Raw genomic sequence first — 18,630 nt, forward strand, 5'->3', positions numbered from 1 at the left:
AGCCTGTAGTACATTAAATAATAATAATAATAACTAAATAATGCATTGATGTTTATTGCACGGCATTTTTTTTTTGTCTGATTTTCCTAGCTGTTCATCTTTTAAGAACTCTTAAAGAAATACACACACACTCATTATTCAAAAGTAGTGTGTATGTATTTATTGTGATGATGAGACGATGACTTTCTCATGATAACTGCTTGTGTAACGAAACCTGTGAAATTAAATTAAGTTATTTACCTACAGGATCAAAAATCGGCACCTCAATGATGACTGAAACCCACATCATGTGAGAATCACAATTAAAACATCAACTATAACTGTATTAAACAGGGATTTTAAACTACTATTATTGCAATAATCAACAAAATTAAACAGTAGCAATTTTTATAAATTCCTTTAATAAAATACAAGACTTTTTAGGAAAGAGTTAATGACATTTTATATAAACAATAACATGTTTAAAACAACAACTTAGTAATTATAGAATCAATAATAAAATTAATTATTATTTTCATTACATTTAAAATATTATTATTAGTAGTTGTTAGTGAAACCATTATTACTAGTTTTTAAAGATAAAAATTATAATTATTAATAGTTGTAACTTATGTTGTTTATAAATGAATTACATTTTATTATTTACATAATTTAGAACAAATATTAAGTAATATGAATTATGAATAAATATTAAAAGGTAATATTAGTGTAAATAGTACAACTACTATTAAATAATTATAATTATTATTATTAAATTGCTATTAATTACATTCATAATTATTAATGAATTATTCATTTAATGAACGCATTAATGTATTAATATTTATTTAAATGTAAACTATAAAATGAGATAAATTTATAATAATCAATTATTACAACGATCAATAATAATAATTATTATTATTTTAAAATTAATTTACATTTTTACATTAATATTCTTTATTCCATATTATTATTCATATATTATTCAATATTCTAATATTTATTTTTATTCCTTTATCCAAAGCATGAATTAATATTTATTATATATCATGTAAACAATAAAATGTAATTAATTTATACTTAAAATATAATATATAATAGTAGTAGTAGTAGTAGTACTATTAATATTATTAAATTATTGTTATTATTGCTATCATTACATTCATATTTATTAAATAATTATTCATTTAATCAATGTATTAATAAATATTTATGTTATGTAAACACTGAGTAATTATTAATGTATATGTAATTATAATGTAATTAAAACGTAGCAATGAATGCAAACTATCAATACTACCACTAATAGTAGTAATAATAATAATAATAAAATGGCATATGCACGATTATAACATAAGAATAATAATGTACTATATAAATGCACGATGCACACGTTCAACCTTTCCGTCTGTTGAAGCCGAGCGCAGCCGAGCGCTGGCCGAACTCTGGCGAAGGTGACGTCATTTGTTTCTCTCGCTCGCTCGTCTCGCTGTCTGTGAAGGAAGAAGGAAGAGCAATGGCGACGCTGTACCGCCGCGCGCTCACACTGCACACAGGAGCCACAGCACTCACTGTAAGTCACACTACCGCCCTCAGACACTTGTTCGACTGCAGTGCGACACTCGACGATGTTCGGGTTTATAACGGGAGAAAGTGCGTGTCCTCCGTGCATCTGCGCTGCTGCATAAACAACGCGACGTAAACGTGCATGCATTCATTTCATCATGTCACGAGTGCTTGACAGGTGTCATATGCACTTCTGTACTTTGTGCGTGAACGCCTGAATAATAGTGGCTCATGAGACCGAGTGTGTATAAGTTTAGACACTGTGTGTGTTTGTGTGTATCTGTTATAAATGTGTGTGTTGCTTTGCTGGATCAAGACAGCCATCTAGCTACCACTATCTGTAACTGTGCATGCTGCTTAACTGTTTGGTTTCAGTGTCAGTCTAATGCATGCAGCGATATTGAATATTTTCAGATTTTTACTCTGATTCTGCTGGGAAGAAGCTCTTGAAGGGTTCAGAGGCGATCAAACTCAGTAAAGCAGGTGAGTGTGTGTGTGTGTGTGTGTCATGATGGTGGGCGTTTCTTCTCATGTCATCAAGTTATTATTGTTGTCAGAGCTCATACTGGCTTGGGGTAATACTGTACTTTAAAAGCATGCATTATCACCGTTTTCAAATGTGTCAAAATAACATTTGAATGTTTTATAGTTCACATTTTATTTTAATTACTAATATTATGTCTTTATAGTATTTTATATATATATATATATATATATATATATATATATATATATATATATATATATATATATATATATATATATATGTATTGTTTTATTTTAATTAATAATACTAATTAGTATTATTTTATTAAATAATAATAATAAAAATAATAATAATAATAATATTTAGCAATTATATTAAATAAACTATTTCAAGGGTTTTAATATTGCCTATTTAAATTTTATTTTAATTTATATATATATATATATCAGAGTATGTGAGCGGAGTGGAGTGGGAGCGGAGCGTGGAGTGGAGCTGTGTGATTTTGACAGGAGCAAGGAGCAGACCATGAGCACTCCACCACCGCTCCATCACGAGTACAATTCATGCCAATGGCCGGAAAAATCGCAAGTATTCACGTTAAACATATTTAACTATAGCTTGATAGAGATGGATCTCTCAAATCAGAAGGTTACAATGACGACAATAGCCGAGCGGGAAGTTATAGGTTAGTTCTCAAGGAGTTTGTCTGTTCCTTTTACTGAATATTTTCGGGTCAAAGCATGATTTAAACAGTTACAGCACATTCACACGCAGTCGCTTTCGCAATAATGCATTCAGACAAATGTAATCTTACAGCGTTACTTCATCTGATTTTGAATGAGCATAAATCTGTAAGAAATGCATTGATCTGTAGATAAAATAAAAATGTACTGTTATTTTCATTACAAACAAAATTTGCACAGCAGAAATACAGTAATTATACCTTTTAATGCTGACATCCATGTTATTAGTTTGGCATGTGGTAGGAAAAAAAGGTTTGCACACAACGGCCTAAGCCACTTTGAAACTCTCCTGTTATTTTATTTTTTTATTTTAATATAGGCTACGTTATGAACATAACGTTTCAAACATACTGAAATACTTTAGCCACGGAGCAAAGGCGGCGCGGTGTTTCTGGTATCACTGAGCACGGAGTGGAGCGGGAGCGGGAAATTGTGAACCTGGAGCGGAGCGATTGTGATTATTAAATTAAATGCTCTGAGCGCGGAGGGGAAATTGTTGCCGCTCCACTCCGCTCACATACTCTGATATATATATATATATATATATATATATATATATATATATATATATATATGTATATATATATATATGTTTTATTACAATAAACATTTTAATTATATTTCAATATTTCCTATTTTCAGCTTAAATTTTATTGTAATTGTATTGAAATTAATATTTTAATTATATTTTTATATTTTACATTATTAAAGTTAATAATATTTAAATGTAAAATAATCAGTACTACCACATTGCACTAAAATAATAATAATAATAATATTAATAATAATAATAAAATGTTCTATATATATATCCAGTTCTTTTGCATTTAAAATAATAATTAATACAATCTGTTAAACCGGTTTATGTTTAGTAACACCTTTTAAAAAATAACTGACAAATACTGTATTAAGTAATACCTGTACAGATCGCCATTCAGATAGTTAGGAAGGGATCTGTTGCACATACAATTATTACATACTGAAAAAAAACCATTCAGTGGTATTTCGTACTTCACAGTATTTGCTAGCAAACACTAGTGTTACATTCTGAATGTAACCATAATCTACCATGAAGTGTCTCTACCACACACACTCAAGCAGCTGGTGTTAACACAGTTTTTCTCATTGTTAACATCATCACTAGTTCTCTGTGTGAGAGTGTGTGTTCTCCGTGTGTATTAGCGGAAGCGCGCGGTGATTCTGCATCAGCGAATCCGACAGGCTCCTCTGAACGCTTGCGTCACAGTTCTCCTCAGACCGTCAGCTTACTGAATACATCACTGAATGTGAAGTATAATTGGTCACTAGTTCGTCAAGCTTTAAAACACGAGCTGAGCTACATTAAACTGTGGTTTCAATTTGTTCAAATTAAATGCATAGTGAATGTGAAATTAAAGGAATAGTTCACCCCAAAATGGTGAGAATTTACTCACCATCAGGCCATCCGACATTTAGATGAGTTTGTTTCTTCATCAAATTTGGAGAAATATGTATTGCATAACTTGGTCACCAAAGGATGCTCTGCAGTGAATGGGTGCCGTCAGAATCAAAGTCCAAACAACTGATAAAAACATCACAATATTGCAATCCACACCACTCCAGTCCATCAGATAATGTCTTGTGAATACATGTCTGTAAGAAACAAATCCATCATTAAGGCTTTTTAACTTCAAACTTAAAAAATCCATAAAAGAGCTTTCTTCAGTGAAAACGTCGATTTGTCTGAATCAGGAGAGAAATCTGCACAAATTAAGCACTGTTTACAAGCTAAAACCATCCAAAATAGATTGAAACAAAGACGTGTGTGCATTTTGATGTGGTGTGTATTACTTGTGGATTATTGGGATGTTTTTATCTGTTTTTTTGGACTCTCGTTTTGACGGCACCCATTCACTGCAGTGCATCCACCGGTGAGCAACTGATGGAATGCTAAATTTCAAGACTCATCTAAATCTTATATGTCCTGAGGGTGAGTACATTTTTGGGTGAGCTATTCTTGTAAGAGAGTTTTTTTTCAGAGAGCTGCAATAAAAGCAATACTTTTCATGTTTGCTCGGGAGAAAAGATGACAGGGTTTGCTACACCACAGGACTATTAGAGGAAAAAAAAAAAGAAAACTCAGTGGGCAGCCATTTTTGCTGCGACCTTTGGGTTTCAAGTCCGACTCTCTAACCAGTCAAACTTCGGTCTACTGCGAGATGATTTCTCCACATAAACTACAGCAGATGTGATATTCATGCTTCTATGGGAAGTGGTTTTTAAAGTTGTCAAACTCACTAACTCTCTCTCTCTCTCTCTCTCTCTCTCTCTCTCGGCTGTAGATATGCTTTTGCATGGTCACGTCCCAACCCATGAGGATATCAAACCCGTCGCTTGCGATGCCTGCAACAAAGTCGTTGAGCCTCAGGACGTCCTGACTCATTACAGTAAGTGACAGTCATCATTCAGACTGATAGAGGTTTAAAAGGAGGATTTGATCTGATTTTAATGGTCTCGTTTGAGTGTGTCAAAGGCTGTTTTGGCTTCATTGTGCACTTTTCAATGCATTTATCCCATCATTTGTTCATTTAGAGAGAAATGAGTTTTAGAGCTGATATTAATGAACTAGAAAATTGCTTCGTTCGCCTCTGAAGTGTTTTGAAACACTGTTCAAATCCCTGACCTCGAGTACACGGTGATAATAGTCACGCTTGTCACCGTAGACAGTCCTAATTAAATCAAAACCTTAATTCTATGGCTAAGGCTAAATATAATGGTGATATGCAGAGGTAACCTGTGTAAGGTTATAATAGAAGTGTTTACTGCTGTAAAGCAAGAATCATGGAGTCATTTGCCGGTTACATTATTATATGTGTTGCCGCCCATAGAACCGCAGTCTTACACCTGAGGCCTGTTAAAACACTGTTTAATTTGACAGACAAACAGACTGATTTTAAAAGTAGTCAGATTGCTCGTTGCAAGCCAACTCAACGATGCATTTTGTGTGAACGATATAAATCATAATTTGATAGAATAGAAATTGCAATCAGGTGCTAAAAAAAAAGTATAGCTATTAAAATGTGTTATGATGGAACAATGCACAGTACGAGTGCAGCGTTGAGCTTCTTGAGTCTGTTATGTAAGGAGTGTTTTGATTGGTGGATTAAAAGCTCACTGTGGATTCAAATGATCCCTAAATGCATGTAATATCAATCTTTGAACTTGATATATACATATTTGTGTAAACATTTTACATTTATTTAGGTAAGATGCACTTGGGGAAATATTTATGCTTTTACTTGTGTATTTATGAATTACCAAGCGGATTTTGTAAATGTAAATTGTGGCGTGCATTTATGAATTTTGTTTTGTATATGCATTATTTTTTAGGCTAATCTGGCTCCGTATAAAAAATGAAAACCGTCATCATTTACTCACCCTTAAGTTATTTTAAACCTCTATGAGTTTCTTTCTTTCTTCGGGTTGAACACAAAAGAATAAATTCTGAAGAATGTTGGTGAACAATAGTTGCCAGCAGCCATCCACTTCTATAGTATGTGGGGGGGTGCTGTGGAAGTCAATGGCTGCGGGCAACTGTTTGTTTTAATCAGCATTCTTCAGAATTTATTCTTTTGTGTTCAGCCGAAGAAAGAAACTCAATCAATTTAAGGGAGAGTAAACAGTGACAGAATTTTCATTTTTGAGTGAACTATTCCTTTGAAGAGGAGCTTGTATTGCATTGTTGTGCTGAAAAACCAATGTGGGGAGTGTTAAAAACCAAAAGCGGTCTCTTTCAAAAAGCATCCTGGTGCAGAAACGCTCCACCAGTCCGTCATCATCCGTCTCACATCTGTCTTCGGTCTTGTGCCCGGACCACGTGCGCTCGTGGAACACAGAGGTGTCTTTCGCTTGCGAACGGTTGGCAGCTCTCCCTCGTTCTCGTCCCCTTCAGACGGTGATTTCACATATCTGTCTTTCTCTCTCGTCTCCTGCTGTCTCTCTTCTGAGAGCGGAGAGCTACACGGCAGCTGCGGGGCTGCGAGGGTTCAGCACAGGGGTCAACGACTCGCATCTATTCAGCTCCAAACACAGAAGGAGAGGGCGGGATGCCTTCAAGTTCAGCCACACAGGAGGCATGCTGTTCTCTCGTGGTTTTCTCTTTCGCTTTCGTTTTTTTTTTTTTCGCCTCTCCTCTCGACAGACTGGGTAAGTGTGTCTCTCCAACCAACGTGCGAGTGCTATTAACAGCGGATGCTTTTGATCGCCTCACGTGTTTGCTTAGCTTCCAGTTTAAGTGGTTTCGGGGACTGTTTATGAGCTGGACCTCGCTCGTGGTCAAATTCCTGCAGTTGTGGGCCGGATGTAAACAAACGTAGCTCAGCTGGTGACTGTGGCTTCCTGTGGCCTGTCGCTAATCACAGACCACACACACACACACACACACATTGAGACATGCCTCAACAGGTTTACAATTAGTGATGTCACTACTATGCAACTTGCACCTTATTTATCCGTTTTGAAATGTTATTTCATGCTGGGACAACTGTGAAGTTTTATCCGGGGTGTTTTCTAAGGGAATTATCACTGTTGTTATTTCTTAGATTTGTTCCAACTTGTTGGGGGAGATGTGTGCTAATGCTTTTCTGAGTTGAATTTTATAAAACCGATGAAGAAATCCCACGGACTTATATTGGAGGAGGGACCTGAGTCATATCTAGAGACCAGAATATCACGGAGACTTGAAGCTGCAGGACTCTTTTCACTTCACGGGCCAGTAAAAAAAAAAAAACATCTAGCATTCGCATATCAACACACTAAAAACATTCAGAACACTGCAGCAAATGGATAGCAACACATTTATAACTAGAACTCTCTAGAAACCTCGTAGCAACACACTAAAAGAATCAGAACACAATTTTTTTTCAGAAAATTAAGAAATCAGCTAGCAATCATATACGTACACAGTAAAATCCACTCAAAACGCTTTAACAACTGTATAGCGACACACACGCACACACACACACACACACACACACACACAAAAACAATCAGAAATGTCTAACAACTTTATAGCAACTTATAGTTAAGATAATTATCTAATTATAATTCTGACTCAGAATTGCGTGATATAAACTCACAATTAAGAATTATAAAGTCAGAATTCAAAGACATAACGTTTTTTTTTTTTTTTCAGAATTCACCTATAACTTACAATTGTGATTTTAGGCCCACATCTCATAATTCTGAAAAAAGAAGTCAGAATTGCAAAATAAACGAGCAATTGCGAGAGTAAACGTATTTCAAATTGCAGAATTCTGGCTTGATTTCTCGCATCTGCAGATATAAACTTCTGAGAAAATTTGCAAAGAAAAACTCGCATCTGCAGGTATAAACTTGTCGAATTGCGAGATATAAAAATGCAATTGCGAGAAAACAAGTCAGAATTGTGAGATAAAAAGTCAGAATTACCTTTTCTATTTTTTTTTTTTTATTCAGTGGTGGAAACGGGCTTTCATACTGCCATAACATTAGTTTATCTGAAGGAGAAAACCAATCACAGAAGAAGACAGTTTATGCTAATGTATGCTGTAGCGCCCCTTGTGGCAACACAGAGAATGACACATTTCAGAATGCATCAAATCAAACTAAAAGTGTTTGTGTTTAATTCCTTTTTGTGTTTTGTGCATCTCAACATCCTCTTTAAGACACACCAACTGTAATTGTTTAGTCTTCAGAGATTCGCTGGCTGACGAGACATTATGCGAAGGCTAATGCCGGTTAGTGAGCTGCCAGATCGAGCCAGGAGCATTATTATTATTCACTTTGAACATGAACAAAGACTTTTTTTTGTTATTTTAGTATAGTAATCTGGCTCAGTGTAGTGTTTTGAAACCCCATGCATTAATTATTTGTTGTAGGCCCCTAATTTGTATTGTGTTGTGTGTGATAATGTGTGTTTGTAATTGCAGGTAGTTGGGGAATAGTTGAACAGTGAGTAGAGAGGAGCGCGTCCACCTCGAGCCCTCCAGAGCCATGCATAGCAAGAACCGTAAGTGTATTAACACCCATCTCAGAGTCTTTTCTCTTAAATGTTCTACATGTAGAATCCAGTATGTCAGTTTTAACTGGAAATATAAAATGAATCAACATGATGAGTATTGCAAAGATTTCAATGCACCATTGAGCGTGTCATCGTTAAACTAGTTTCACAAACCCTTCTTGTCTTGCGATTTGCTTTTTTTAGTTTTAAAAAAAGAGTTGTTTAATAGTATTTATGGTTTAAACATGAGCAAAAATAGTAGAGTTTCTCTGAATCAGTTCAAACTGTAGAGTGAATGAACCCAAAAGTTTTAATGGTTTGAGTTGTCAAGAAAAAATATTAAACCAAAGTGTCATTTTTTTTCATGTATTAAATGTTTTTGTAAGTTTTATAGGTAAAACATATCTAGGTAGAATAATATATATATATATATATATATATATATATATATATATATATATATATATATATATATATAGTTTTATTTATATGAATATATCATAAATCATAAATAAAATATTTAGTTATTTTAGTGAATTAACTAAATATTATTTTATTTATGATTTATGATATATGCATATAAATAAAACTATATATACTTAAAAACAATAATGGTGATAATAATAATTTATTTTATTATACACCCCTTAAATCGCTTAGTATTATACTGGTGCATATAAATAAATATTTATATGCATCAATATAAGAATGAAAATGTTATATTACAATAGTGAAAAATGGTCTTGATTATTTTTTTTAACTAGATTTTATTGTATTATACGTACTTGTTGAAAAAAAAGTAAATATATACAAAAAAAAGTGAATTAATAATAATATTTCATAAATTTCTATTTATATATTATTTGAATAGCATTTACATGTTACCACTTTCACTTTTAAAACTGTAGTTTCATTTTCAGCCCTGGATTCCTCAACATACATATTACTACAACTGAAAAAGTCAATCGAAAACCTCAGAAAGTACTGAAAGTATTTTTTATGTACTAAGATTTGGGACGCACTAATGTTAATCTCTCATATTGTGTAGAATAGAGTTGTATATTATTTGGGACTCAGTCCACTGGTTTATCTGTGGAGGTGCCTCAGCTGCTGATCTCCTGATGGTTATTTTCGTGTGTCAGAAAGGAGACACTGTTCGCCCAGCAGCTCCAGGACCCCTCTGGTTCCTGTCAAGGCCAAGATGTCGGTGGGCCAGAGCGAGGTGGAGCCCCTTCCCTTCAGGGTTCCTCGTGATTACCCACACTCACGCTTCAGCAAGGCACCGCTGGCCGTCTATCCACCCAAAGGAGCCCGAGCCAAGGCCTGGTGGGTAAAACACCCCCCCCCCCCCATTCCTGTCTTTCCAGTTTAGGCCAATTTAAATGACAATTTAATTAAATTCAAATTCTCACTCATAACTTGAAAAGGAAGTTGATTTTATTGTTTGGAAATTGTACTCTATGCGAGTTCAAAACTTAAAATACATGATCCCTTATCTCCAGCGTGTCTTTGCCTGTGGTGAGTCTGGAGAAGATGCCGTGTTTCAGCCGGAAAGAGGGAGCGCACATCAAAGTCCCCTCCACGTCTCCCACGGCGGGGTCTTCTCTTTCTTTCTCTTCCTCGTCTTCCTCTCCATCTTCCGCTCCTCTCAAGTCCTCCTTGACGTCACCAGCATCTCACAAGAATCAGGAGAAGTTTGTGAACGGTCGCGGTCCTGTGACGCCTCGCTCCACCACGCCCCCCTCGCTGATTGACAGGCGGCCCAGCCCATCACGGTCGCCCTTGGAGAAGCGGCCCGCCCCCTCAGCCTCTCCACAGGACAGGAGACCCACTGCCTCCACCTCTCCGTCTCCTTCCCTGTCGGACCGCAGACCAATAGTCCCTCCTTCTCCCCCAGACAAGAAGCATCAGAACGGAGCCAAAGGCGTGCGGCATCGAAGAGTGTCGGGTGAGTAGCAAACATCTTTTGTGCTGAAGCATGCTCTGAAACAAGAATAAATGCTCCTGCAGCACATTTAACTTCTGTTTTTTAGAAATTCAGCTGGAAATAATGTAGGAAACAGGAGAAGGTGGGGCTTTGATATCATTGGTTAATATTATTTTTCTTTCCCTGAATGACTTTGGGGATGTCATCAGAAAAGGAAAGTCATTATATAACTTCAATGAAAATTTGTATCCCAGGATTTTTTTCGTTACTATTGTTATTTAAAACCTATAAAAATAATAATAATAAAAAAAAAAAAAAAAAAAAAAAAAAAAAAAATATATATATATATATATATATATATATATATATATATATATATATATATATGTGCTTAATAAATCAATTTTAATGAAAAATGTTTAGATTTTTTTTAGTACTGTAAGTTTAAAGCTGTTATATGCAGTTTTTATTGTTAGTTTAAAATGTTACAAATAATGTTTGTTAATTAAAATATAGCTGTAAAAAAAAAAAAAAAAAACAAAAAAAACAAATATATATATATATATATATATATATATATATATATATATATATATATATATATATATATATATATATATATATATAATATAAATATTATATATATATATATATATAATTATAGAAGGAAAATGTAAGCAAATTAATATCTAATTTTCATTTTCATTTGTTTTCCTTGATATCTTTTGTACTGCATGTTTTATGGTTATTAGAAATGTTGTTTTAGTTATCTAAAACTACAATTCATTTCTGTTAACTAAAATAGAGTTGAAATAAAAAATATACATAAAAATTAAAAGGAAAATAAAAAAATTGAAATAATTGAAAATAACTGAAATAAAATAAGCTGAAATACTTAAAATTACTAAAACTAAAACTGATATAAAAGTTAAAACTAAATAGAAAAAATGAATACACGATCTAAAATATAAAAATAAAAGTTAAATACTAAAAAACGCTAACTCAAAACTATAATAAAACACTATAATAGTATGTAAATAAAAAGTATTTTTGTATATTGTGTCTATAGTCCAGAGTTTAGCTCTTCTGGATCCTCACACATTATTACTTAAGTTTTGTTGTTGTTAAATTAATTGTATATACTTTAAAAAAAAAGAGGAAGTGAGAAATAAAACCAATTTCATCTGTTTTCAAACCTGAGTTCTGTGGTTTGTGGTTCATCTGGAAGCATGAATGTTTAGTCATAACTGGCCTCTGCTAACCGTTTAGCATCGAGTCGTCAGTCGTCTCTCTCTCTCTCTGTATGTTGTTTACTGGGCTCTCGCCCCACTGGAGGTTTGATTTATGCTGTGTAATTGGCTGTTTTCGGTTGCCAGATCCTCCATTGCATCCAGCAACCACCACAGTCACTCACGCTCTATTACAGAGAGTTTGGGCTAGTTTAATTGTTTATGTAAGCTTATGTGGATAGCACCATGAACTGGACTGCACTGTTTTAATCATGATTCCCAGTAAAACACCTCACTGTCTGCCATCTACATAGATGGCATCCTAAACGAGAAGAAACGTTGGAAATAACTAGAAATGACTGTAAATGATTAAAGACTCTCACACAAATGAAATGCACAAGATATTCAGTGAAAACTCCTGAAACTGATTCCAGTGCATTGGTGCATTTCATGAAATGAATGCATTGTAATTAACAAAAAATAAAGAATAAATAAATTACATTTTATATATGCAATGTATTTAGTTGTGTGTGTGTGTGTGTGTGTGTGTGTGTGTGTGTGTGTGTGTGTGTGTGTATATATATATATATATATATATATATATATATATATATATATATATATATATATATATATATAATTTATATTTATAAGGAAGAAATTATATAATATATCATATATGTTTATATATTAAATACAATATATAATAAATAATAATTTATATTTATGTATTTTATTATTGTATAACTATATCATATTACTTATTATATATTATAATATAGTAATAAAATATAATAAACATTTTGACACAAATAAATACATTGCATATATATATATATATATATATATATATATATTAGTTAATATTATGATATTATATAATTAATAATATAATAATATTATTATTTTCAGCCATATATGAAGTCATATTTTGTTTTGTTGTGCAGGGAGAGTGTTTGATCCGAATAAACACTGTGGGGTTTTGGACCCAGAGACAAAGCGGCCTTGCACTCGATCTTTAACCTGTAAGGTTAGTATCGTTACTCATTATTATACATATACATATCTGTCCAGTGATCATTGTGATGTTGTTCATAACCTTGTCTGTGTATGTTGTAGACTCACTCTCTAACCCATCGGCGAGCCGTCCTGGGACGGAGGAAAGATTTCAACATCCTTCTAGCGGAGCATAAGGGGCGGGCGAAGGAGACTGGGCAAAAAAAGGAAGCTCAAGCAGGCAGCCAATCAGTGCAGGTCACACAGTCACATGATGCAGCAACCAGCCTATCCACAAGCTACACTAATGCCAAGACCACGCCCACTCTCAAACTGCAGCTGGCCAATTCACACTTACACAGGTACATACTGCTGACAGTAGAATAATGTTGAAATAAAATAAAATATAAATATTATCACTATCATATATCACATTATCATATATTATCACTATGATAGTATTAAATGGGGCAACTTAAAAATAAAATGTTGCTTTGAAAACGAACTGAAATAGAGTAAGTTGAAGTTGAAGGACTAAAAATATGTAAAAAAAAGTAATAAATAAAAACAAAATGGAAATATAAAAATGTAAAAATACCTAAAAATTCCTAAAACTTAAAAAAAGAAAAAAAGAAATTAAAACTTTAATAAATACTAAAATAGTATTTAAATAATACAAAACTAACCATGGTCATTTTTCTATATTGTGCACAAAGAATAACTAAATAAATAAATATAATAATAGAGTATATAAATAATAATAAAATACTTGATTTTAAAAGGGCAAACAAAATCCTAGTGTCATCCGTCTTTTATCTGCAGAGTGTCTGGCGGCGGTGCAATGGTGTTCAGCTCTGCGCCCGTTCCTCCTCCTGAACCTACGCCCGGCTGGCAGCGATGCAGTCAGTCCAGCGATGAAGGAGAAACTGACCCCCCTGAGGAGTCCGAGAAGCTGCTGTGCCCCTCTTCTCCACAGCATCCGCGACCCCTGAGCGTGAGCTGAGCCAAACCACTACATTACAACACATTTGTCCCATTTTGGCCCCCTGTATGTATATCAGTGGTCGACCAATATATTGCCAAGGCCGATATATAGGCCGATATTTGGCACTTTTCAAATATCGGCATCGACCGATAAGTTTTTCTGCTTGGCCGATGTGTTCGAGGTGGGACTTTTATTTTGACAGCGGCGCCAGACTTTTATTTTGAGTGCACGCAGTGCTCACACTCTCTCTCTCTCGTCAACGTTAACTGTTTTGTCTAATACGTATAGAAGTCTGTCTAATAATCAGATCAGATCGGTTAAAAAATTAATGTATACAGAAAGTATTATAAAGATTGTTTTAATAGCAGGCCTATTAGTAATAGAATGGCAAACATTATTAAATGTATGCATTTAGCAGAGGCTGATTACAGTGTTTACATCCTTTATATTTTTATAAAATATTTATTTATTTGTGAAAAATACCTTGTCATCTAAAGTATAAGAATTAAGTCCATTGTCAAATGATTTAATATTTCTTAAATATTAATAATAATAATTAAAAAAATCATATCGGCTTTATATTGGCTATCGGCCCTCCAGATTTTCCAGGATATCGGCTGTCAAAAAACACATAATGTATATTAAAAAGCATTTAAAAAATGTAGTAATATAACATTGCAACTCATTCTGTCTTGTCTTAGTGTTGTGCGTTCAGCAGTCGCTTGATGGGACGGGGTCACTATGTTTTCGACCGGCGGTGGGACCGGGTTCGGCTAGCGCTCCACTGCATGGTGGAAAAACACGTCAACTCTCTCATGTGGAGGTGAGCGTCCCGCATGACCCACAGTTACATGTTTGTCTGTCTGATCGCATGATGTTATGAATGTTATGTGTTATGAATGTTGAATGTTAACGGCTTCAGTTCAGCTGTGTAGTGTAGTGCTTGAATGGTTTTGCAAACGCACATAATGTTTTCTTTCACTCAGTGACCACATTACATTTAGGTTAACGTGCCACGTGGCTTCCTACCACACACTGGTGATGTCATATCCTGTTTCTCACAGGAAAGTGCCTCTAGCGGTGGAGAGTGTGACAAGCCCGACTGAGGTTTCTCCCCTCGGCTCTCCGTTCGTCTCCAACCATGCACTCGCATCTCCTCTGGACGGCGTCTCCATGGTCTCGTACTCCACCTCTTTCTCTCATAACGGCTCTGGGGTTTTCTGCATCCGGGATCCCGGACCCAGACCACAGCGGAATAAACCGGCCAAGCCGCCCAAAGCCTCAGGGGATGGAACAGGATCTAAAAAGCGGAAAGCGCCTCCTGCCTCCGAGTCACGAAAGAGTGGGAGCAGCGGGAACAGCTACCATCTGCCACTGGGTGCGGCGCACATCAGTAATGGGACGGCGGCCCTTAGCGCGCGGGCCAAGCAGCGGCCGGGGGGCCAGGGGCCGAGGGACCAAGACAGGTACGGGAGCGTGGAGCTGTCCCTCCCGCAGGCGCTCACTGGGGATCACGGGGACGTCTCGTCCCACAGCCCGCTGCCCTACGGATCCTCTGATGGGAGGAAGAGGAAGAGCTCTGGATCGAGCGCCGGCAGCGACAAACCCAGCAGAAGCACCAAATCCACTGCACTGGACGGGATATTCAGGAAGAGCAGCAGCGGTTTGCTGTCGTCAGTCGCCGAATCGCCCCACAGCGCCCTCCATAGACAGGTACAACAGACACGGGAGGGAATTCTCAGCATGGCATAATGTTAAAAAAATGCAGAAATGTATCTTTATAGTCTCCTCAGACAGGTTCAGATTTTGATCAGATCATGTTGAATAGTTTTTTCATGTTTTTTTCTTTTTTTTTTCCTCATTCAATCAATTTGATAGAATATATATTAAGGAACAGTATATTGTAAGATACAAAAACTTATAAAATAGATTTTTTTTTCCTTTCTTATTTCTTATTAAAGAATTTCAATATTGCGATTTGAAAGCCTGGAAAAGATTCAAATTTTTTTTAAATAGTTTTTATTTATTTTTTTATAAAAAAAATAAAAAAAAATAAAAAAAATATATATATATATATATATATATATATATATATATATATATATATATATATATATATATATATATATATATACATACATATATATATATATATATATATATACATATATATATATTAATATATATATATATATATATATATATATATATATTATTTTTATTTTTTTTATTATACACACACAAACACATATGCACACACACACACATATATATATTAAAATAATACTTTAAAAGGTTGTGATTATAATTATATTATACAATACAATACAATAATATTATAATGACTGTTTTTCTAGTATACATATATTCTCTATGTTTCCATTATATTTTTTCTATTCTATAAAATAATTAATATATTTTATTATATAAACAGAATATTTATTATTATTAGTTATATTTTTTTTATTTATGATTAATATATAAATAATAAGTTTTAACAAAAATTCTACCGTCCGTTATTTTTCAATTGTTTTCCCTCTAGCCTATAAAAGATGTGCAATCTTTTTTTGAAATCATGGCATTTTGTAGTGAATTTTTTATTTTTTTTGAATCCTTACAGAATGTCTGGAAACCTTGGAAATTCTTAGTTGTAAGAATGTTTGGATACTATAATGTATTCCTACATTAATGCCATTTTTGCATTTTACTTCCATCTCATAAATGACACTTGTTGTTTTTGCCTGCAATTTATTTCACAATTCTTGCATATGCAAACATATACTAACCACAACCTATTTTGCAGCCCAAGGTCCCTCACTGATGCGGTGTGAGTTTGAGAAGATCTTGGGACGTCCTGTGAGACACTGTGTCTGTCCTGCCTTGATCCCTCGCTGCCTCTTATCACTCCACGGTTGAGTCACATCCTTTGTGTCCTGCTTTCCAACAATTTCTTCCGGAATAAACTTTTCATTTTCATCTGTTTCATGCAGATTCAGATTTTGTTTTTAACCAGCACACGACCCGTTTCAGACACTCAGCGACATGGAGTTTTATTTTGATTTGGGAACAACACGAAGGGACGCCCTTCAGACTCAACCGTGTCAATCTAAAGTGCACTTAATTTCAAATCTGAAAAGGACGGGAAAAACATTTCAAACAAGGGAATATTTTACAGACAAGTTGTATTTTTCTATATGGAATGAATTCAGGTTTTTGACACACAAGTGTTCGTGGATTTTTTTTTAAGACAGCCAGGACCCTGCTGTAAAGCAACTTTAACCGGTGATGAGTTTTTTATAATAATTTATCCTTTATTAATTTTCTAACTGACCTGAATAGTGCTTCATACATCGAGCAGAAGTATATTTGTATGCCTTATTAATAGTTGAAAGTATTATAGAGACCCTATTGTTGGAAATGTGTGTACATATCTTTTATTATAATTGTTTTGTATTTATTGCTCGTGTCTCTCAGAGCTTTCTATCTTCCTCAGTCATATGTTATCTTCATAGACCTAAAGATGGTTGGTTATGAAAGGGCCTTGCATCATTCGCTTGTTTCATTTCTACTCTCTGGTTATGTTTTTTTTAAGGAATACTAACTGAAATGATCCCAGTGTTTTCTAGAGGAAAGGTACATTGCTGTGAGCCAGGTCTGTGTGCAGTTTCGTTTTCTCAAGTTGTTGTTAGGTCATTTGTGCACCTTTTAGTGTCTAACCATCAGAAATGAAGACCTTCTCTAATGATTTTTAAGCATCATAATAAATTATATGACAATAATGGAAAGTCCCATTCTCACTGTATATTAAGTTTTACAAGGAAACTGCAGCAGTGAAATAGATTGTAAATGGCATTTAAAGTTGACATCAAAGGTTAACATCAATAATACTGATTATTTCCAAACAGGTTTCCTGATCATTCCGGTTTTTGCAATTCAGCTCCATTTCCTCTTGTTTAATATCTGAGAAGGTCTTCATCGCTAGCATAAGAATTTGAATATTTAAAGGAGTAGTTCACCCAAAAATGAACGTTTTCTGAAAATGCGCTCACCCTTAGGGCCATCCAAGATGTAGATGAGTTTGTTTCTTCATCAGATTTGGAGAAACGTAGCATTGCATCACTTGCTCAGCAATGGATGCTCTATTGTGAATGGGTGCCGTCAGAATGAGAGTCCATACAGCTGATTAAAAAATCACAATAATCCACAATATCATGGATTATGGACTCATATTTCAGTTGGGAGCAATTTTTGTAAATTCAAGATGATTTTTTTTCTTAAAAACACATATTTTCGGTTCATAAAATGTTAACCGATAGACTGGAGTGGTGTGGATTGCTTGTGGATTATTGTGATGTTTTTATCAGCTGTTTGGACTCTCGTTCTGACGGCACCCATTCACTGCAGAGCAAGTGATGCAATGCTACATTTCTCCAAATCTGATGAAGAAACAAACTACATCTACATCTTGGATGGCTTGAGGGGTTTTGAGCATATTTTCAGTTTTGTCAAAACTATTGCTTTAAGGAGGCAGAACTTCTGTAAACATCCCTTTTTGCACGTTTTTTTTTTTTTTTTTTTTTATAAAAAAGTATTGATATATGAATTTATGAGGAGACATAATCATGTGTAGTTGTTCAGACTGTGCAAAGACAGTTCGCTCTGTGGACCCAGCTTGTGTTTGCTGTGACAGCTCTTT

At 34.5% G+C, this 18,630-nt stretch overlaps 1 protein-coding gene across 4 annotated transcripts; it reads left to right on the top strand.

Annotated features, from left to right (window-relative positions):
• The first annotated feature begins 1,426 nt into the window (after positions 1 to 1,426).
• On the top strand, positions 1,427 to 18,510 carry LOC113047895 (ataxin-7-like protein 1). Of its 4 annotated transcripts, none has more exons than XM_026209266.1 (13): positions 1,427 to 1,555; positions 1,963 to 2,031; positions 2,485 to 2,623; positions 5,100 to 5,204; positions 8,727 to 8,806; positions 9,940 to 10,123; positions 10,300 to 10,745; positions 12,901 to 12,983; positions 13,073 to 13,311; positions 13,772 to 13,943; positions 14,636 to 14,757; positions 14,999 to 15,647; positions 16,738 to 18,510. In XM_026209266.1, the coding sequence occupies exons 5-13, from the start codon at positions 8,791 to 8,793 to the stop codon at positions 16,753 to 16,755; spliced, it is 1,929 nt and encodes a 642-aa protein (XP_026065051.1). In that variant the 5' UTR covers positions 1,427 to 1,555; positions 1,963 to 2,031; positions 2,485 to 2,623; positions 5,100 to 5,204; positions 8,727 to 8,790; the 3' UTR covers positions 16,756 to 18,510. The 4 variants fall into 4 exon arrangements, with proteins under 4 accessions (XP_026065051.1, XP_026065050.1, XP_026065049.1 ...); XM_026209265.1 differs by lacking the exon at positions 2,485 to 2,623 and adding an exon at positions 4,678 to 4,747; XM_026209264.1 differs by lacking the exon at positions 2,485 to 2,623.
• The last annotated feature ends 120 nt before the right edge of the window (positions 18,511 to 18,630 follow it).

This window comes from Carassius auratus, chromosome 29, assembly GCF_003368295.1.
Source record: "Carassius auratus strain Wakin chromosome 29, ASM336829v1, whole genome shotgun sequence".
Classification (NCBI taxonomy): domain Eukaryota; kingdom Metazoa; phylum Chordata; class Actinopteri; order Cypriniformes; family Cyprinidae; genus Carassius; species Carassius auratus.

Bases quoted from the DNA above. Each gene is read 5' to 3' on its own strand.
- LOC113047895 (XM_026209266.1), top strand. The intron at 12,984-13,072 runs GTTAGTATCGTT...TGTATGTTGTAG, and splicing joins CTCGATCTTTAACCTGTAAG to ACTCACTCTCTAACCCATCG. The intron at 13,944-14,635 runs GTGAGCTGAGCC...GTCTTGTCTTAG, and splicing joins AGCATCCGCGACCCCTGAGC to TGTTGTGCGTTCAGCAGTCG.